Below are 23,272 nucleotides of genomic sequence, written 5' to 3'. Positions count from 1 at the left end.
GGCACACATTGAACAACCAGGGATGGAAGAAATGGAAAAGCGCCTGGTAAACCAGCAAATGTTAGTCGGGAGATGAATCCATTAGAGTTGTACAACCTGATCTATTGTGTGCCCTATTCAAAAGGAATCCCCATGCTATGCAATGAGACTTCCTGCCCAGTAAGAGCTGAATGGATGTCACTGTGAAGATGTAGCACACTTCTCTTCCTTTTTCTCTCTTTTGAATGTGCTGTGTTAAATTTTTCATGCCCACAATGGAGAATGAATTATTTAATCAAGTTTCTCCCTGTTGCTAGACATCTTCTAAAACTGAGCAGTTTTCAAAGTGGTCTCACACAGGGAGAAAATCTCTGGCAGTGGTGTGTGTATGGGGGGGGGGGGAGGGTTGTTCTGCCCCCACATGTCATCAAGAGGATGGAAGAGAAGGCAGGGAGACAGCAGTCTTCCCCTTTTCCCCATAGTATGCAACACTGAGAAGAAAGAGAGTCAATGACCTGGAGGCTGTAACCTTCTGAGATATTTAGTTGACTTTCCTTGCCCACTCATAATGATATCAAGGGAGATGGAGAAGACAACTAAGAATCTGGATGCAGTATCCATCTATCATTTTTTTCCTCTCTCTCTCCATCTCTCCATCCATCTATATCCCTATCCATCTATCTTGTTATAAAAATTTTGAATTAAATTTTGAATTAAATCAGTTTATCAATGTCAGGAGGAAAAGAAAGGAGGGATAAATAATAGGAAAGGTCCTGCCAAAGAAGAGCTGGGTATACAAATATTGCCATAGGAAAGTAAGTGGTGCTTACCCCAAACATTTGTCTGAGATCTGGATCCCGAAATCTGAAGGGTATGTTTGAGACATGCAGCCGCTTGGGCTGTGATTTGTTTTCTGTGTTTTCAGAAGATTGTGTCTGTTGCTGGCCATCGGTCTGTGCTGCATCGTCTGTCTGCTAAAAAGAGTTCAAAGGGATGGGGAGAAAAGAGACAATGAATCACAGCACCAGCCTCATTCTTGCATATGAGCTCTTTTTCCTGGGGAAGTCATTCCGATCTCCACCAATATGAAGGTTGAAGAAGAAAGGAAGAACCAGTTGAGTCTAGAACATTCTTCATATATTTCTCATTGAATAGTAATGTCAGATGAGTCTCTTCATCTGACATTACTATTCAATCCTGTTGTCATAGTATACACTGGTATATATTCATACTGTTGTGTTATGGCACATTAAAAGAAACAGCAAGTTATAGATTGGTGCTGCCCAAAAGTTTACAATTCAGAATATGTTCTAGTTTGGATTCACACATATGCACATATGAACACATGTTCATGCACCAGCTGCACCCCCAGAGATCCCTCCATTCAGAGGACCAAGATTTATTGGAAATTCCCAGTGTCAAGACCTTGCATCTAACAGCAAGCAGAAGCAGAGCCTTTACAGCAGTGGCACCATCACTCTGGAATACTCTGCCACCTGAAGTCCGTACCTTGCGGGACTTATCAGCTTTCCGCAGGGCATGTAAGACATATATGTTTCGACAGGCCTTTGATCTTTGATATTGCTGTTTTTAAATTGTTTTAAATTCTTTTTTAAATTGTTGTTGGACTGTTTTCATTCAAACTGGTACAACAGTTTAACTATGTCCAATTTTCTCAACACCATAAAAGCCCCAGATCCCCTCTGATCTTGGAAGGTAACCATGGTCAGTGCTGGTTAATACTGGAACCAATGAATCCCAGGTGCTGTGGGTTTTCTTTCAGAGGAAGGAACTGAGTATTCCTTGCCCAAGAAAACTATATGAAATTAATGGGGCCACCACATGTCAAAAGGTGACTTTAGGGCACATATACATGTAGATTCTCCATTTCACCCATGCTGCTTCAATGGATGATTAATATTCAGAGAAAGGCAGGAAAAAAAACCTCTCACTTACTCCAGTCCAAGAAATTGTAGTTTTTCTTCAAAGGGGATTCCCTCCAAGTCCAAAATATTTTTTGACACATACTACTGTGGTAGGAGTGTGAATCATTGCAAACAGTCATATTCACAATATACACATACATTACTTATGGTTTCTACTCTTGTCATCAGAGGCATTCTGCTTCTACAGCAATTAATTTCATTATGTCATTTGAAAATTGAAATTAATGATCTTGTGTAAAACATAACACTAAGAATGCTCTGGGCTGTTCTTTCTTTCTTTCTTTCTTCCTTCCTTTCTTTCTTTCTTTCTTAACAGTATGGGATATCTAATTAATTATACTGTATGTATGATATGCATATGTTTCCAGATACACATTTTTATATAAATATTTTGGAAGGTTCATTAATTTAGTTTTCTTGTTCAGACACATCAACAAGGGGGAGGTGTGTGTGTGTGTGTGTGCGCGCGCACTACCTTTTACCTGGACTTCACTTTAAGAAAAAGGAGAGACATCAATTCAGTATAAAAATATGGATTATTCTTTCTTTCAAAAACTTGCTGAAGACGTCTCTACTACAGAAATTCATACTAATGGTCACCAAAGAAGAAACAGGAGCTGTGGATTTTCACTCCCAGAAATGATCCATAGGTAGAATCAGTATATTTATTTATTTATTTATTTATTTGATGCACTTATTAACCGCCATTCTCAGCCCTTACGGGCGACTCATGGCGGTGTACAGTACACATAAAAAGACAGTTACAAAGGCCAGTATCAACAACATATAACTATACGACAAATACAAACTACATAAAAATCCGCTTCGTCTCTTAGTAGAATCATAGCCAGTCTCATCTTCCTTATACCATTCCAGTTCTCATTACCGTAATGTTGTTGCTTAGCACTTAATTAAATGCCCTCTCGAACAGCCAGGTCTTAAGGCTTTTTCGAAAGGACATGAGGGAGGGCGCCTGTCTGATGTGTGCCGGGAGAGTGTTCCACAGCCGGGGGGCCACCACCGAGAAGGCCCTCTCCCTCGTCCCCGCCAGCCGTGCCTGTGACGCAGGCGGGATCGAGAGAAGGGCCTCCCCAGACAATCTCAAGGTCCTCGTGGGCTCGTAGGCCAAGATGCGGTCCGAAAGGTATTTTGGGCCGGAACCGTTTAGGGCTTTGTAGGCCAAGACCAGCACCTTGAATTGGGTCCGGTAGCAAATCGGCAGCCAGTGGAGCTGGGACAACAAGGGCGTTGTGTGCTCCCTGCTACCCGCTCCAGTTAGTAACATGGCTGCCGCACGCTGGACCAGCTGAAGCTTCCGGGCCATCTTCAAGGGCAGCCCCACGTAGAGAGCGTTGCAGTAATCCAGGCGGGATGTGACAAGAGCGTGTACCACCGTGGCCAAGTCAGACTTCCCGAGATACGGGCGCAGCTGGCGCACGAGCCTAAGCTGTGCAAATGCTCCCCTGGTCACCGCTGAAACCTGGGGGTCCAGGCTCAACGATGAGTCCAGGGTCACACCCAAGCTGTGAACCTGCGCCTTCAAGGGGAGTGCGACCCCGTCCAGCACTTGTGGCACCCCACAAGTCAATGGTTGTGGTGCGGAACAGGAGTCCCCCAATGACACCTTCTGGGTGCGACCCTCCAGAAATGACCGGAGCCACTGCAAAGCAATGCCCCCAAGACCCATTTCCGCAAGGCGCCCCAGAAGGATACCGTGGTCGACGGTATCGAAGGCCGCTGAGAGGTCCAGGAGCACCAACAGGGACACACTCCCCCTGTCTAGCTCCCGGCGCAGATCATCCACTAAGGCGACCAAGACCGTCTCGGTACCATGCCCCGGTCTGAAACCAGACTGTGCCGGATCCAGATAATCCGTGTCTCTCAAGAATACCTGGAGTTGTGAGGCCACCACGCTTTCCATGACTTTGCCCAAAAAGGGGAGATTGGAAACAGGCCGAAAGTTGTCCAATTTAGTGGGGTCCAGTGATGGCTTCTTCAACAGCGGCTTTATAATAGCCTGTTTTAGGCTCGCTGGAATCTTGCCTTCCCGAAGGGAGGCATTCACCACCACTGTTACCCAATCGGCCAATCCCCCTCTGGCCTCTCTCAGAAGCCAGGATGGGCAGGGGTCTAGGATGGACGTGGTGGGCCTCATTCCTCCAAGCATCTTGTCCACATCCTCGGGTTTCACAAACTGAAAAGAATCCAACAAAATAGGACAAGCAGGTGCTCTCGTTACATCCACAGAGTCTGCATCTAACGCGGCGTCCAGCCCAGAACGGATCAAGGCGACTTTGTCTGCGAAGAACCGAGCAAATGCTTCACAGCGCGCGACCGAATTGTCAGGGCTCCCACCTGCAGAGGCGGGAGTTAAAAGACCTCTGACAATCCGAAACAGCTCCGCCGGACGGTTCTTTGCAGACGCAATAGTGGCCGCAAAGAAAGTTTTCTTTGCGGTCTTTATTGCCGCGGCATATGCCCTAAGAAAGGACACAAACCGTGCTCGGTTTGACTCGCTCGGTTCCGAACGCCACACGCTCTCTAGTTCCCTCTTACTTCGCTTCATAGCTGCCAGCTCCTCAGTAAACCAAGGGGCTGGTTTAGCTCGGCTACTTGAGAGGGGACGTTCCGGAGCAATCATGTCAATAGCCCTGGTCATCTCCCCATTCCAGAGAGCCACCAAGGCTTCGACATGGTCACCTACCGAGGTGGCGGGAAAATCCCCAAGAGCCGTCAGGAAGCCATTCGGATCCATCAGTCTCCTGGGGCGGACCATCTTAATGGGTCCTCCACCTTTGCAGAGGTTAGGGGGCGCAGTGAGCCTAAATCTGATTTCTATATGAATATATACAATACAGTAGACTTGTGCAATCTGGGTAAACCGATCTCTTTCAGTGTCCCAGATTTCAGTCGGGTCCTGATCCATTTTTCGAGAGCCTCCTGAATTTGGGAGGACAGAAATCTGTTATCGGTCCAGGAAACCAAAATATTCATTTTATATCCAACCCATTGGGGGGGGGGGACTTCCCAGGCTCCCCTTCCCCTCATTGTTTGTCCTTATATTCTTCATTAAAATCTGGATTAAAAGCATTAGAGTTAAGATACCACCTGCAGAGGAGACCTAGTTTAATACCTAGTTAAAGCTGTTTCTACTCTAGAGGAGACAGGCACTGCAGGTGAGCACATGGCGCTCTCTCCCTGCAACACACCACACAGCTTTCCAAGACATTTTAAGGAGGCTTGAAGGCATCTCCACTTCCCAGGGAAGGAAGAATGATCAACCTGGACCTATCCTACCCTGGGTTTCCTTAAAAGGATCTTCTCTTTTCTCTTGATTTGCAGGCCCTGAAGTGGTGCTTCCCCCCCCCCCCCCCGTGTTTTTCCTTCTAGCGAAATGCTTTCCTCCCGCACTCCACTTGTCACCAAAGGCAACTAGCTTTTGACAGCCAGTGTTCTGTTGCAGTCGAAAACAACATGGAGGCTGAGCAGTTGCCATTATGGCCATCTGAACAAGCTGGACGGGTTGGATTAGCAGAAGGGAACTGGCCAAATTGAATCCATGCACAAGCCTACCATATAGACCAGGGGTCAGGAACCTTCAGCTCTCCAGGTGTGGTGGACTTCAACTCCCACAATTCCTTGAGGCTCGGCATTCACCCCAAAGGCTTACCTTGGCCTCAAGGAATTGTGGGAGTTGAAGTCCACCACACCTGGAGAGCCGAAGGTTCCCCATGCCTGATATAGACGTATACAGATAGATTATAGATCACAACAATAAAATCCACCCCCTTCAATTGTTTAGTTCTTTTCTACCTATCCAATATTCAGTGCTTAGGGTAGTAGAAGAATTTGTTTTGGTTAATTTTTGATTCTCCCTTCCTGAATATTACAAATCTCTTCACATTTGATGGGTGCGTCTCATGTCCTTTGATGTAGAGAAACACATCGTTACAGTGGCTTGATTACACAGAAGGTTTCATGGCCCCAAATTCAGAGGGACAAAGCATCCTCCTTTGCAATTCAAGATAACTTATTTGGAACTTTGAAAAGAAAACGAAACAACAGAACAATGCAAACCTTGGTCTATAAATCTGCTCTGCTCTATATATCAGCTATAACAGTCCAGCTTTCTAGCTTGGGGAGTTGAGGCATCGTTTGTCATCTCTACGGAAAAGGTCATTTCCACCCATTCATTGCATGACTTTTCCTGACTCCACTGAGATTGTATTTTTAATTTAAAAGGTCTGATAAGCAATTACATATTTTACCCCATTATTGATGACTATGGTCCATTGAGGCGGGGGAGAGATGGTGCCTCTTTGGGATGTCAGCAGCAGAGACTGAACGACTGACCAACCACCCCAAATCCAGAGAGTATTCTTGTAGCCTGCATTAGCATGTAAAGGAGGCTGAAGAAGCCCCGTTTTCACATTGCAGCAACGTTGCTTTCCACCTCCCAAATTGTTGAAAGGGAGCTGCTGCTTTGAAGACTGTTGAGTGCATTTTGCCACTCCTTTAATCTGGGACTCAGGGGCTCATTTTTCCATAATCATTTCTAACTCAATCAATAAGGCAGAGCTACACAAGTTTAATCTTGGCGAAATTTGATTTAGGTATTGACAAATGCACAGAGAAACTATATGCAGGGCAGGCATGCATCTTCACAATGGAATGTGTCTTCGTATGTCAAATTTAATTTATCATTCTTTAGCCAATTTACATTCCTCACCATGGCATCAGCCCTCGCTTTTTGTGGAGGTTTATTTCTCTTCCCCCCACTCATGCTCGGGCATGTTCAATACTTTATTGTTTCTTCAATTCCTCTTTCCTTCTTAGATTGCAGTCCCAGTCTTGCACAGAGTATTACAGGTTTGCAGGAGCAAATCTTAAAGCCGCAGGTTAACCTTCACTTGTCTGGGCTGGCTCTACGCCAGTGATTCCCAGCATTGGATAGACCACATCAGCTCTAGTTTCTGATACAGAACATATGCCATCCAATAGTTGCCATCTGTCAGTCCACAGAAAACCATATTTAATAAGGCTTGGCACTATAAGAGGGTTTTATGAGACCAGTACCTCTCATTGCAACGGTGTAGTAACAGTGAGGCCACGGACCATATTTTAGCTCTTGCAGGCCACTGGTGGGTCCATGGATCACAGGTAACCTCTGCTCTATACTGTAGAATTCATGCAGTTTGGGACTGCTTTAATTGTCAAGGCTCAATGCTATAAAATTTGCAGTTTGGTGAGATACCAGCTACTGTTTGACAGCACTAATTATGCTGTATATAAAAATAAAAAGTAATATGTTTAGAAATGTCCATGATCAATAAAATTAGGAGTATAGCTACAGGAAGAAATGATAATGACATTGCTTCCCAAAAGGAGTCTGACACCCATTTTTTTTCTAATATTGCAATTCCTTAAATTTTCAGCTAAACACTGAGAACAATTTATGCACCCAAAGAAAAGAGACAGGGAATGTGAACCCACCAAAACAAACGTTATCAGCTGTGAACACTTTATATCATTGAGGAAGGCAGAATTTGTATATAGGAAGGGACAATGCCTTTGTACTCTACCTTCACATAGCTAATTCTGCAATTGCTATTGTCATGTGCCTTCAGCTCAATTCCAACATGAAGATGCTCCATCCTGTCTGATGCTGAGAGAGTGGGAGAGAGTGGGACATGCTCTAGATCACTGAATGGGCTTGCAGGGCTGAGTGGGCTTCCCAAATTGCTAGTCCAATGCTCAAGTTAAGACACCAAGATGGCAGGCTTTTCATTGCTTATTCAGTGCTATTTGGTTTATTTCAGGTCTTATTTCTTAAAGGCCTCCCAGTTGGGCAACAACATTAAAAGCAAGACATGGATCATCAACTTTTAAAATCAAACTAAAAAAAAACACTTCTTAAAAATTAGGCAAAACCAAAGGACCTAATATTGCCCTCTTGTGCTTTTACACTGTTTTCCAGCATTTTACCCAGAGGAAAGATGTTCTTACCATATATCAAAGGAATCACTGACCACATAGGGAACCAGATGAAGAAACACAACCTACAAGCAATCTACATACCCACCAAGAAAATCCAACAAATGCTACATTCAGCAAAGGACAAGAGGGATCCTCTCACCTCTGCAAGAGGCTACCGTATACCATGCAGCTGTGGACAAGTCTACATAGGGACCACCAAACACAGCAGCATTGCCCAAACATGAATCAAGGAACATGAAAGGCACAACAGACTAATTCAACCAGAGAAATGAGCCATAGCAGAACACTTGATGAACCAACCTGGACACATAATATACTTTGAGAACACAGAAATGCTGGACCACTCTTACAACCACCATGTCAGAATACACAGTGAAGCCATTGAATCCACAAGCATGTGGACAATATCAACAGAAAGGAGGAAACCATGAAAATGAACAAAATCTGGCTACTAGTATTTTTAAAAAATCTAAAATCAGGAAAGTAAATAAAGAGCAACACTCAAAGACTGGGGAATTCCAGATAAGAATAAATCAAGGCGAGCTAACACCTCCCAACAAAGGATTCCCCAAGCAGGAAACAGCCAGGCTTTGAAGCTACAAGGCCATTAAATGCTAATCAAGGTGGCCAACTGCAACATTCACACTTTCCTCAAACAGGCAAGAGTTCTTTCTTCCACCCTAGTCATTCCACAGATATATAAACCCCTCTTGCCTAGTTTCCAACACACCTCACAACCTCTGAGGATGCCTGCCATAAATGTGGGTGAAACATCAGGAGAGAATGCTTTTGGAACATGGCCGTACAGCCTGGAAAACTCACAGCAACCCAATGCCATCAACAAATTGTCATACTAGCAATGTAGACCCATTGGATCCATTGTTGACTGGCTGACTGTCAGCTATATATATATATATATATATATATATATATATATATATATATGCAAAGCATTTTGTGAATGATTTATTTGCACAAACGGCATATTCTTCTAATATAATCCAACGTTGTACATTGCAAACTGGGAGTAGCACTTTGTGCACTGCAGTTGCATATGATATTTGTGTGGTGCCATTCAACAGACCATTGCATACGGCGGCCATAACCTATCTCTACACATGGATATTTATGCTACATGTTTGAATGCAGTCCACATTTATGTAAATCCCACTGATTGAATGGGTCTACACTCATTGGACCTACCAATAGGATCAAGACCATTATGCCCCGAAAAGGAAAGCAAAGCAATTACATTTCTGCTTATCAGTGGTCTTCCAATCTGTGCTGCATGCAACACTATGCATATGCTTAACTGGGAAGTACATAACAGTTCTTAACCCTATTAAAGTATTCTTTTTACAAAACACACAATTTTGCTTTATTTTTCTTCTTCTGCTGAACCAATCAAGTTATTTCTCAAAGAAAGAAAGAAAGCCTGGGAGGCGGGGAGAGACGGGGGCTCTGTGAATGTCTTGCAGGCATTATTTGATTAACTTGACAATATTATGTGAGCAATGGTTGAGTACCCACTGTGCTGTTCTTTTGACCAAATTGATTTGTGTAATGAACACTTGCTCTATCTCTTGAATAGGCCTCTTGATTTAAGCGGTAATGCTGGAAAGCCGAGTGAATTTGCAACCGGCGCACAGTCATTCCCTTTCAATCCAGGGAGAATAGCGGCGGCGGTCCAGCAGCCGGCGTAACTCAATACATTGTGCGACGAGTGCAGAAAAGAAATAATATCACCCAGCTTTTTCAATATACCTATTTGATTTGATTTGTAAGCCTGATAAAAAAGCAATCGAGAAAAAATTCAGGACAAATTGTATGTATGTGTGTGTGCATGTGTATATATACATACACATATACAAAACACATGAACATAACACACACTTTCTAAGTAGTACAAGAACAGTATACAAAGAACTAAATGCTTCCAAAAACAATGCACTGCAAAGCCCTCTCTTTCTCCAACTCTATGCATCTCTCAATGGATATATATCTGATATGTGGACAGATGGATACATGCATGTGCATGAACACACACACAAAAGGTTGGGCTTTTTGAGTTATGTTTCATTAGATCAAGAGCCAAATTAATCATTTCAACCAGATGTTGGAAGTTTGTTTTTATTTTTCTTAATTTGCTTTTAATTAAGATATTTCAATATCAATATCAAGTCAATACAGGGTTTATGATATGGAATAACATGGGATATAGTTTTAGTTAGGCCTATTTTTAATAGTAACTCAAGCAACCAGAAACTACATTTATGCAGCATCTATCAATCCCTGTGGGTGCCCGTTAACTGAGAGTCAATATTCCTCCCAATTATTTTTTCCTGACTGTTGGGAAACATTTTAACCTGGAAATAAATAATCGTTGATATTATTTCCATCTCTGTCTTGGACTCTACAGTTCTATGATTTTCTTTGTTAGGTATAACAATGACATTGACAATGGAGGCAAAATGTACCCATGAAATAAAGGTTTGGCTATAACAAAATCTGAATACCTCACTATCTCTGAGGATGCCTGCCATAGATGCAGGCAAAACGTCAGGAGAGAATACTCCTATAACATGGCCATACAGCCCAAAAACCTAAAACAATGCAGTGATTCCAGTCATGAAAGCCTTTGACAACAGAAAATCTGAATAAGCTGATAATTTAGAAGCAGGATCAAGAACCTCTAGGACATAGTATCTTACCAGAGTTAGTAGGATAACTTGACTCCTTAGAGCTGGGGAGAATGTTATGCAGCTTTCCAAAGGTGAAGAATACTGGGACTTGCAGTTTGAGTGCATTTGAAGGACTATAAGATTTCAACTCCGAGTAATGCCGTTTGGCATCACTTTAATGGTCACAACTCAAAGGCTATGGGATCATCTGTTTTGTAGTTTGATGCAGCATCAGCACTCTTTGTCAGATATGGCTAAAGACCTTATAAAACAGAAACTCCCATAATCCCACGCCATTGAGCCATGCCAGTTAAAATGGTGTTAAACTGCATTAATTCTACAGTGCAAATGAATTCCTAGACTATGAAAACTTGTGCAACAAAAGCCATTTTCTCCAAGGTGCTGCTAGATTTCTTTGCATACTAATATTCCAGACTAACAACTATGAATTATATGTATTATATGATATTCAAGTATCTGCTTCCTCCACGTTGTCCAAACGCTCAATCATTGTCTCCCAAAGTAGTTACTCTACTCCCAACTCAAGAATGTAAAACGGAATGTTGGTGGACAGGAAAAGGGATTTAAAGATGGGCTTAAAGCTAACCTTGAAAGCTGTGGCATAGACACCAAGAACTGGGAAGCCCTGGCCCTTGAGCACTCTAGCTGGAGGTCAGCTTTGACTAGCAGTGCTGTGGAATTTGAAGAGGCATGAATGGAGGGTGAGAGGGAGAAACATGCTAAGAGGAAGGCACGTCAAGCCAACCCTGATTAGAACTGCCAACGTATCCATCTACGTATCCACCACCAAGATTCTACACTTGGAAGGCCATCATGCTTGAACAATGACAGATTGCCCAAGTTTTATGCATTATACAGGGTTAGTCAAAATGCATAGGCCAATAAGCCATTCAATTGAATGGCTTATTGGCCTATGCATTTTGACTAACCCTGTATAATATCCAAGTCTCTGCTTCCTCCAAAAAAGACATCCAGAGAATTTTAGAATGCAAGAAAAAAAAAGGAAGTTCATGGCAGAGCTTTACATTGTCTTACTGTCAAATTCACTCCATATATTTTTTATTAAATCTTGTGGGTAAGGATTCGAGACTTCTAATTCAAATAAAATATGTGTTCCTCTCAACAGGCCGTCCTAATCCTGCATTATTTCAAGTTGAATGGACTTCAAGTGCAAGCGCCTTTTCTTTTCATTCCTATTTCCGGAGGGACAGAGGGGCCACCGTGTCTCGAAATCGTGCCGTGTGTTTACCTTCAGCAAATTGGAATGGGCTGGGATGTCTTGCCTGTCCCCTCTTGAACAAGACTAATGTCACAGACATAAAGCTCCTTCCGGTAGGAGTCCTGTTTATACAGCCTACCGCTGAGTCAACTTGTGAATGCAAAGCACCACGCTGAGCCCGAAAGGCTGATTGCTACGTTGGATGTTGTACGGAAATAAAAAGTGACAACATGATGAAAGGATTTCTTTGTTTGACCCATCGGAAGATCGCCACCTTGCCCTGAAACTCCCGCTGTACTTCTTTTCATTTGTTCAGCCTCACACTTTTGCAGAAGCCACATTTCTTTTACAATCTTGTGCCACTGATCCCAGTGTATCGCCAATGAAAAATTTCATGGGAAGCATTTGGAGGGGAAAAAAATCCTGTGCACATGAATAGATAGCTCTTTCTCTAAAAGAGGGATCAGCTCATGTGCACGGTACTTTCTCATTGAAAAGTGGGCCTCCCATTTTCCTAAGTGAAGCCAACCTTTCTCTGAAAAAGGTTACTAAAACCTCCACTAAAAGAGATTTTAGTGATACTGATGCATACATGCAAATGTGCAATTTTCTATCTCTCACTCTTTTAAAGCTATTTGCATTATTTTGGTTCAAAACACATTCCAAAATTATCATATTCTTACACATAGTGATAGAAATTAACCAGTTAAAATCAAGTTGATAGAATTTTGATCAGAAATTTTCTAATAATGGGGAAACAAATTTACTAGTTGACTTAATTTGGAAATCAGCATCAACTGGGGAATATATGTAATGGGGCACTGGTGAGGATCTCCAAATGTGTATCAGGAGTCCCACTGTGCATCAGTTACATATCTTTGTAGTTCAATTACTGGGTTTTTGAGCACCTCTGCTCCTTAGTTAAGTGCACACAGACTTACGTTGCATGAAAAGACAAAACGATTCTAGCCAAAACAGGTCACAAGGATGCATCCACTTACTCCCTTGGGCTGAATTTCATTAAGGGCATTTATGTCCTGACTTAATTTGCATTACATTGAGAAGGAGGGTGACAAAGCAACAATGCTGTTATGGGGTGGCTGAGAAATTTATAGATGGCTGTCTCTAGACATCAGGTACCTAATTAGGTCAGTGTCATCTACTTAACAATCATTGGGAATGCCACAGTATCTTTTTATCAGTGTGTGATGGCAATAGGTCTTCAGGGTCTAAAATTTCTTGCTGGGGAGTAGCTTCCTCCTCTACCTCAACCAAGGTTTTTGGTCTGAGAGACTATTATTATCAGGGACTGCAGGTTCCTGGAAAACTGCCTTCTCCTTTTTTGGTCTGAATCCTCCAACTCCAGGTGAGACTGCTAGATCTGAAGAAGTTTCTTACACTTCCAACCTAGTTTCCATAAATCACTCTGTGGAATCCAATCTATATTTCATATAGAAGACAAATGCCGCTGACTTCAGACAATACCTCTTTTCCTGACTTTGAAGAACTAATGGTGGAGGCCATATCTCAAGAAAATGACTCTCCAATTCACCCAGGGTTTGAGAACGCCAATGACACTCCCCATCTTTTGCAGCATGTCAACAGATATGGGAGCAGCAAAGATGGAGACAGTGCCTCTTGTGGAGACCTAAATGAGAAATCTGACCAATTAATATTGAGGCATCTCAAGGTCAAGCTCCTACAAATCTCCCAGCAGTTGCTGGGATTTCTTGTGGTTTTCATGTCTTTATTCATATAGTCTTTACACACTCTTTGTGTTCATATTTTGGTTCTTGACCTCTGGCCTGGCTTACATCTCTCTGTCTCTCATATTTGTCTTATTGCATTTGCTAGGTTGTTTTGGTGGATTCTTTTTTTTCGTGTCAGGAATGACTTGAAAAACTGCAAGTTGCTTATGGTGTGAGAGAATTCTGCAAGGACGTTGCCCACGTGAGAGAAGTCTGCAAGGGCGTCTGCAAGGACGTTGCCCAGGGGATGCACAGATGTTTTTGATGTTTTACCATCCTTGTGGGAGGCTTCACTCATGTCCTCGAATGGGGAGCTGGAGCTGACAGAGGGAGCTCATCCACACTCTCCCCGGATTCGAACCTGTGACCTGTCGGTCTTCAGTCCTGCTGGTAAAAGGGTTTAACCCACTGCACCACTGGGGGCTGAAATGACTCAGACGTTCCTAATACATTTCCCTTCAACTTCAGCAAACTGCCAGTGTATAACTTGAATTGGCATGTACACGTGTGTCTTCATGGGGGATGGTGACCCCATGAATTTTGGCTTGACCGAACTGCAATGTCTTCTCCTATGATAGACTTTGCTTTCAAACGCTGGTACAGAAGACAACTGGGGAAATGATTATAGGAACTGGGTCTATCTTACAGGAATTCCTGGGGAATGCTAGCTGAACAGTAGTATCTTTGTAGTGAAGCCAATACTTTGCACTCAGAACTTGCTGGGTTAAGCCCTCAGCTCTTGGAATGACCTCTATCTAAAACCTTCAAGAGCCATTGCCAGTTTGGAAATTTCCAACCAATGCTGACAACACAGAGCTATATGGAGGAATGATCTGGCGTTGTGCATGGCCACTTCTTAGATTCCCTGGGAAGGCATCAATCCTAACATCACTAGTAACTAACTACAGCCAATTTGTGCTCAAGGTGTTTCCAATCCATCTCCCATCCGACGTATGAAAACAACGATGGTCAAATAAAGCCACTTATTGCTCCATGAATCCCAAGATGTCCCAAAGAGTCATAAAGTTCAGGAAGGAACTGAGGGGGTGTCAAGAATGCTGCAGAAGGAACAAAATGTGCTTCACAGAAATTTTAGTGTCAAAGTCTTAAAAAGAAACAAACACGAAGCCATTTACAACATAATTGCCCTGCTGTGAGCTCTGTCTTTGCTTATTTGGATCATCTGGTGATAGCTAATTGGTTTGAGCACATAAAGATGGAATGGCAAGGTCACACCCATTTGACCTTCCAGCAGCTGAAGTCATCCAAAGAATTGCAGGGCTGTCACCAGTGGGCAGGAATGGCTTTCATTACCGGAGAACAATGGGGTTACCAAGGTAAACAGCCAAATTCTTCCCAAGCAAACAACGGTCATGGTCATTGGAAGCATTCAAGCCGAAATATGACTCACAGGAAGAGTCAATGTTAATGTGGAATCTTCCTCTGGGCAGCTTTTTTTACATGACACCAGACTAACGTCAAGTTCTACCTTCAATATGGATCTATCCCTTCCAGAGGAGAGACCCTCTGCCCAATTTCATCCTCTGTAAAGCATTTCTACAGCATGGTATACTGATTTGTTGTCAAAGGCTTTCATGGCTGGAATCTCTGGGTTGCTGTAAGTATGGCCATGTTCCAGAAGCATTCTCTCCTGATGTTTCACCTGCGTCTATGGCAGGCATCCTCAGAGGCCGTGATGTCTGTTGGAAACTAGGAAAATGAGGTTTATATATCTGTGGAATGTCCAGGGTGGGAGAAAGAACTCTTGCTTGTTGGAGGTAGGTGTGAATGTTTCAATTCGCCACCTTAATTAGCATTTAATGGCCTAGCGGTGTCAATGTATGGCTTCTTAACTGCCTGGTGGAATCCTTTGTTGAGAGGTGATTCGCTGTCCCTGATTGTTTCTTGTCTGGAGCTCCTATGTCTTTATTTACTGATTTTATGATTTTAGACTTTTTAATACTAGTAGCCAGATTTTGTTCATTTTCATGGTTTCATCCTTCCTGTTGAAATTGTCCACATGCTTGTGGATTTCAGTGGCTTCTCTGTGTAGTCTGATATGGTAGTTGTTAGAGTGGTCCAGTATTTCTGTGTTCTCAAATAATATGCTGTATCCAGGTTGGTTCACCTGAACCAGGTTGGTTGGTTCAGGTGCTCTCTATGGCTGACTTCTCTAGATGAAGTAGTCTGCAGTGCCGCTCTACCATTATTAAAAAAAAAAAACCTCTAAAATCACAACAGTAAATAAAGACAGAGGAGCTCCAGACAAGAAACAATCAGGGACAGCTAATCACCTCTCAACAAAAGATTCCCCCAGGCAAGAAGCCACACATTGAAAACTGCTATGCCATTAAATGCTAATCAAGGTGGCCAATTGAAACATTCACACCTACCCCCAAAAGGCAAGAGTTCTTTCTCCCATCCTGGACATTCCACAAATATATAAATCCCATTTTCCTAGTTTCCAACAAACCTCAACCTCTGAGGATGCCTGCCATAGAAACAGGTGAAATGTCAGGAGAGAATGCTTCTGGAAAATGGCCATACAGCCTGAAAAACTTACAGTAACCCATGGTATACTGACTTGATTTCATAAAATCCTAAAGTTGGAAGAGACCTTAAAGAGTTATCCAGTCCAACCCCATGTTGCCATACAGGAATTCACAACCAATACACTCCTGACAGATGGCTGGTCATTGAGCCTCAATCTAAAAATATCCAGAGGAGAAGATCCAAGGCAAGATTTATTTATTTATGAATTTAAATAAAAGGAAAAAAAACAAACAAGGCATTTCCCTTGAAACAGCTACTCATTAAAAGACTGCTGGCATGAGACATTCTTTTCCTGTTGGTGGAAAGAAAGCAGGAAGGTGCTGGTTTAGCCTCACGTGAAAGGGAATCACATGTGAAGATGTGAAAGAAAGCCCTTCCCAGTTTATCTTTTGGCAAAACTGGTTTTTATTGGGAGTTCAACAATGGAAGGTCACTGGTTGGCCTTGGGCAAGTCACATTCTCTCAGCGAAAGGCAAGGGCAAACCCATTCTGAGCAAATCATGTGACAGATCTACCTTAGAATTCCATAAAACAGAAACCATTTGAAGCCACACAACAACAACTACAACCCATGGCAATTCCTGGCTTCTTGTGCGCACAAAGCACATGTTGTACAACTCCGTGACCTGTCCCTTCCCATTTCCAAAACAAAAGATCTTTGATCATTTCAAAATCCCTTTATCTTGAAGACTCCGCTGCCTTTGGCTCGCATATCTCCTGTTCGTTGTAAGACAAGATCAGTATTCCATGCATTGCGTTACAGTTTGCAAATGGCTCAATAAACCTTCATCTAGTGCATATCCTTTTCTGGGTAGGATGAGCTGCCTGTCTTTGCGGCGAGGAAGTCGAAATGACCTTTTCCCTGCAGAATTTTCATGGAGAGTCTCCCTCCCACCTGCCTTTCCCTCCCTATTTACAACATTTTCCTCTTTTTGTTTTGTTTAACTCTTTCAAACTTGATGCTTAAGTCAAGACTGTTCCTGCAAAAAGCTAAACAAAGACACAAAAATGATACCTGGAGAAGAGGCAAGAGAAGCGAATTTGAAACTAAATTTCATGTCAGTGAGCTAGTGAATGCAACCCAGGTTTTGATATCAACTTCAAAAGAGCTCTTCAAACTGCTGTCCCCTATTCTAGTAGGTTCCGTATTATGGACAGCTCACTTAAAGCTAAGGAAAACCTGGAATGGATTCTTTGCCCCAATAACATGGAAGCTGGTCGCCATCACCATAATCAAACTGAGGTGGATTACAGATTTCTCATATTCACTTCTGGCTGGTATTGCATCTTACCTATGAAATTGTTAGAGATTTTTTTATTTACTGCATTTATATACCGCTTTCCCCCCCTAAGGGAATTCAAAGTGGTTTCCAACATTATAAAGGCAAAATTCAATCCCATACCTACATGTGAAAACCAAAAGCTAATATAAAACATTTTTGTCATGTCAGGAGTGACTTGAGAAACTGCAAGTTGCCTCTGGTGTGAGAGATCTGGCTGTCTGCAAGGATGTTGCCCAGGGGATGTCCAGATGTTTTTGAAGTTTACCACCCTTGTGGGAGGCTTCTCTCATGTCCTCGCATGGAGAGCTGGGACTGATTGAGGGAGCTCATCCGTGCTCTCCCTGGATTCAAACCTCCAACCTGTTGGCCTTCAGTCCTGCCAGCACAAGGGTTTAACCCACTGCACCACCGGGGGCTCCTAATATATAACTATAAACCTAACCAAAGTAAAATATAAACTTAAAAGAACATTTAGACATAAAGCACAAAAAATTAAACATCGATAATATAACATTTATATTAAAACCCACCAATAAACAACACAATTAAAAAACCATTATTAAAATCATGCCATCCAAAATCACGTCCATAGTCATTCCATTGGTCCGTTCACTATTCCTTATTATCTTATTACACTATGAAATTTGCTGTCTGAAAGCTTGGTCAAATAACCATGCTATTGCTTTCTTCCTGAATGTCAGGAGGTAGGGGGCTCCTCTAATTTCACTAGGGAGGGAATTCTATAGTCGAGGGGCTCTGTCACTCGTCTCCACTAGTCGTGCTTGCGAGGAAGGTGGAATTGAGAGCAGGGCCTCCCCAGAAGATCTTAATCTTAAGGAGATATGTTTGGACAGGTAAGCTGGGCCAGAACCGTTTAGGGCAGTGGTTCTCAACCTGGGGTCCCCAGATGTTTTTGGCCTTCAACTCCCAGAAATCCCGGCTAGTTTACCAGCTGTTAGGATTTCTGGGAGTTGTAGGCCAAAAACATCTGGGGACCCCAGGTTGAGAACCACTGGTTTAGGGCTTTATAGACTAAAGCCAGCACTTTGAATTGTGCTTTGGTAGCTCCAAGTGTTTGGGGCTTTATTTCCAGAAGCCTCATCTGACATGGCAAATTGATGAAGACTCTTGAAAGGGAACTAGGAAAAATCTGGACTGTAGAGTTGAGAAGCAATGGTTCAAAACAGTAGTGTGTCAATGCTGGTCCACCAGGTACTTTGAACTTGAGCTCCCATGGACGTTGTAGTTCAAAATAACTGGAGGACCAAAATTAAGCATTGGTCTAAAGGGCATCCTTCCCATTCCTTGGAATAAAAAAGAAATGGTTACAATGCACAGAGGAAGCATAGAAAGATTTCAACTCCCAGAAATCTAACTACTTTGGCCAATGATCAACAATTATGGGAACCGGAATCCAAAAAAAATTCCAGAATACCAGACTCTAGGAAACACGGTGTACGACTGCTCTGAATTACAAAACCATTTCTCTATTAAATATGTATTTAAATACATAATGTAAGGTTTTTTTTAATGGAGAAAATAGACTTAAGGGTAAATATATGCAGTAGAGAGAGAAATGGACTCATTCACCCTAGCTAATATGTAGCTATGTAGTAGACTAAAAGGATATGCTTGTTTTCAAGCAACATTGGATGTGGAACAGGGAAACAGCTGTGGGTGATTCATAATAGAGCACAGGAATAATATAAGGTGGGAAATAAATAAGAAGAGAAAGGGAGAAGGAAATTTCTGCCCAGAAGCAAGATGCAAAATGCCTTCTAACCTGATAAAACCAGTATGAGTTTGCTAATATATGGCACTTTCTCCATGTTATCATCAAAATTCCATACTTTGTAATACAAAACAGTATTTGACAATATGATTCATAAAGCCCTAACATGATATACTGGCGCACTGGGGTTTCATTATTTGGATTTCTACTTTGACCGATTGCATAAAAATACAATCAACCCCCTCAAAATCCATTAGGAGCTGTATTATTTTCAGACATGCTATTGCAGGCTGTATGTGTGTGTGTGTTAGAGAAAGAAATTGTGATTTTCTCCACGTTGCTTTTTTTAAACTACTGCTATGCACAAAACCCCTTAATTCTTATAGGAGATAATGAAGATGATGAAGATGATGATGATGAAGAAGAAGATGATATTCTAAAAATGGTTCTGCCATATGTGTAAAATTATTTCTTTGTCTGGGAAGCATGGTTTCTTGTAACACATCTTTCCCTGCGCTCTCATCAACCCCAGCCAGTCTGAGCAGCAGTCGGCGATATTGGGACTTGCAGTCCAGAACATCTAGCTGCAGCCAATTGGTAAAGTGATGGACTTGAGTTCCTTGTGATGCTATAATTCTTATTTTGTTTGATTTTGCTTCTGTTTTCACCACTTGACGCTAGTTAAAAATTCAGTTAAAAACTGACGCTAGTTAAAATTTTTCGAACAGTGGGAATTGCCTGATGAAATAGTTTAAGGTCTATTTGGTTCCAGCAAGAGGTGAGCAGAAATTTCTAAAAGTTCCTGAACATCATTTGGTGTCCATAGATCTCTGCCCAAAGCAGAGATCCATTTCAGATGACATCTGAATGCCTCTAAAGTATCCAGAAGCAGTTCTTCCTCTAAGCAAACCCTAAAGTTTATTATTTATTTCCTATATTTGTACCCTGCTCTTCTCACACACACCCCTCCCAAGGGGGGACTCAGGACGGCATCACAACAAGAACCATATGATGCTATCGCCATGATAAAACATTCAACAAATACATTAGAAACATTAAAACAGTGGATTTAAAACAATTGATTAAACACGCCAGTTAAAAACCAAATCCAAGTCTGGGTCAATTCATTGTCGCAAGTTGCCTAGATCTTCTTTCTAATTGCTGCAATTCACTGATCGAATGCCTAGTTCCATAGCCAAGTCTTAAGTTTTCTTCTAAAAGACAGGAGGAAGGTAGCCAGTCTGATGTCCCTGGGGAGAGAGTTCCACAGACAGGGGGCCACTGCTGAGAAGGCCCTGTCCCTCGTCCACCAATTGCGTTTGCGATGATGGTGGGATCGAGAGCAGGGCCTCTCCAGGTGATCTTAAACTTCATGATGGTTTGTAACAGGAGACACGTTCAGAGAGGTAGTCTGGACCAAAACCAATTAGGGCTTTAAAGGTTAAAACTAGCACCTTGAATTGTGCTCAGAAGCTGTTCGGCAGTTGAAGTCGACCAATCCTGATGTTTTGAATTAACTTCTGAGGCTTGCTTCTTGGGGCAGTTTTCAAATCCCTGATGTGGGTTTTCAGAACAGACTTTCTTTGAAGGCACACATGAGGCTAGAAGTCTGTGAAAGTGAGTGTACCTTCAAAAATGGAATTAAGAGGTGGTAGGATCCTCACTCATGTCCTCATGGGTTTAAAGTAAAGCAATATACTATAATATAAATGGGTTCCTGAATGAAATGCATACAACAAAAATACCACTTGTATAACATAAACAATAATATAACTCAACAACAGTATATAAACATACACACACACACACACACACACACACATATACACAGTATATAAACATATATATACAGATATTTTTGAGGAGAACAAACTCTCAAGTGTATAATTTTGTAAGTATTCAAATGTGTTGTAACTTATGGTATTTAATGGATATGTTCAACAAATATTGATGTAATAACAAGTGTGAAGACTTTACTAATTTCTTAATGTGTAAAATACTTGAATATTTTACACGCGTAGGAAACTGTAATGATGTAATGATGATGTTTTTATCATTATCATGTTTTTATCATTTTATCAATACTTGAATATTTTACACGCGTAGGAAGCTGTAATGATGTAATGATGATGTTTTTATTGTACTGAGTTGTACTATTTTAATATGTAATGATTTGTATTTGCTGTTTTTATATGATTGTATTTGATATGCACTGTAAACTGACCTGAGTCCCTCGTCGAGATTGAGAAGGCCGGTATAGAAAACCTCTAAATAATAATAATAATAATAATAATAATAATAATAATAATAATATTTCTACAATATAATCATTTTCAACATAGTAATTTTCAAACTCTCATAGCCACATTTCGTTCCTTTGATGTAGATACCACTGACTCAAAAATATCTGTATCCCCTGAGGAGAATTTGTTCAAGTGTATAACTTTGTAAGTACTTAAATGTGTTGTAACTTATGATATTTAATGATACAGATATTCTATATGTATGCTACTGAAGTAAAACATTGATTTGTACATTAATTTCAGTCCACCAGAGGAAGGCCTGAGGTAGGCCGAAACCGGTCGTGGACGGCTGATCCACAAGCTACTTATAAGAAGATACGACTGTACTAAAAATTTGCACCATATTGTTTGTTGTTGCTGTGAGGTTAACATTGCAGCATGTTTATATACTGTTGTTGAATTATATTATTGTTTATGTTATACAAGTGGTATTTTTGTTGTATGCATTTAAAGTAAAGCAAGCCATGCCTTCAGTGAAATGAAACTTAGTAGACCCTTATCTCCAAAGGAACCCAAACCCATTTCTTTTGTCTAACGTCTCTCTCATAATTAATGGCCCTTCGTTATGTAAGATCACATTTCCTCCCACTAGAAGATGGAAGTTGAATCAATGGGTGGTGGTGGTGGATAAAGACATATATCCAAGATACTCCACTTAGGCAGAAAAAATGAAATGCAAAGATACAGAATGCGGCACGTCTGGTTGTGAAAAAGATCTTCGAAATCTTGTGAATAACTAATTAAACATGAGCCAACAATGTGATGCAGCACTTTTAAAAGCCAAAGAGATTTTGGGCTGCATAAACAGGAGTATAGTGTCTAAATCCAGGGAAGTAATTTTACCCCCTGATTAGACTACACCAGGAATACTGTCCAGTTCTGGGCACCACAATTTAAGGGAGATGTTGACAAGCTGAAAAGTGTCCAGAGGAGGCTGACTCAAATGATCAAGGGTTTGGAGAACAAGCCCTATGAGGAGCAGTTTAAAAAGAGCTGGGCATGTTTAGCCCGAAGAAGAGAAGTCTACGAGGAGACATGACAGCCATGTATAAATATGTGAGGGGAAGTCACAGGGAAGAGGGAACAAACTTGCATTCTGCTGCCCTGGAGACTAGGATGTGGAATAATTCCTTCTAATTACAGGAAAGAAGATTCCATCTGAATATTAGGAAGAACTTCCTGACTGTGAGAGTTGTTCAGCAGTGGAACTCTCTGTGCTGGAGTGTGATGGAGGCTCCTTCTTTGGAGGCTTTTAAACAGAGGCTGTTGAGAGTGCTTTGAATGCAATTTTCCTGCTTCTTGGCAGGGGGTTGGACCAGATGGCCCACGAGGTCTCTTCCAACGTTATGATTATATATATATCCCCCCCCCCCCACCTTCCTTTTTGAAGGTATCATCATCACCAATTTGTCACTGCTGAGGTCTGGAAGTTAGCTATGTTATCTCAAGTTTTAAACATAGTATTATGGGTGGAGGGTGGAGAAAAATTAGCCAGAGGCAAGTAATTTGGGGGGGGGGGGTAACTCCTCCCCTTCACTTCATTCTCCACCCGTTAAGCTTTCTAGAAAATTGAACCCAGGTTTGCCATGTTGGATGCTATTCAGCCTCCACGTTTTTACACAGGCTGGTGCCATTCAAACTAAAAAATAAAAAAGAAGAACAAATGCATCTTTATGATCTGCCAGGTTACTTTCTGTGTTTTACAGCTTTCCACACTTCATTAACCTTTAGTTCCACAAGCATTTATGATCTCATAAGGAAAGATTTGTCAAATGGAAACGCTAATATATTTCTGAATTATATTTGGGCT

General features: G+C 41.7%; 1 protein-coding gene across 12 annotated transcripts in view; it reads right to left on the bottom strand.

Moving 5' to 3' along the window:
• The window catches only part of RBFOX1 (RNA binding fox-1 homolog 1), a 1,606,230-nt gene that overhangs the window by 95,374 nt on the left and 1,487,584 nt on the right, over nucleotides 1-23,272 (bottom strand). For all 12 annotated transcript variants that reach the window (XM_067473372.1, XM_067473373.1, XM_067473365.1 and 9 more), the window contains one exon: nucleotides 810-953. In XM_067473372.1, coding sequence (XP_067329473.1) covers nucleotides 810-953 — 144 coding nt within the window. The remainder of the gene's footprint in view (nucleotides 1-809; nucleotides 954-23,272) is intronic.

This window comes from Anolis sagrei, chromosome X, assembly GCF_037176765.1.
Source record: "Anolis sagrei isolate rAnoSag1 chromosome X, rAnoSag1.mat, whole genome shotgun sequence".
Lineage (NCBI taxonomy): Eukaryota > Metazoa > Chordata > Lepidosauria > Squamata > Dactyloidae > Anolis > Anolis sagrei.
Note: the sequence above shows the minus strand (reverse complement) of the source record. Positions and strands in the feature narration are given on the sequence as shown.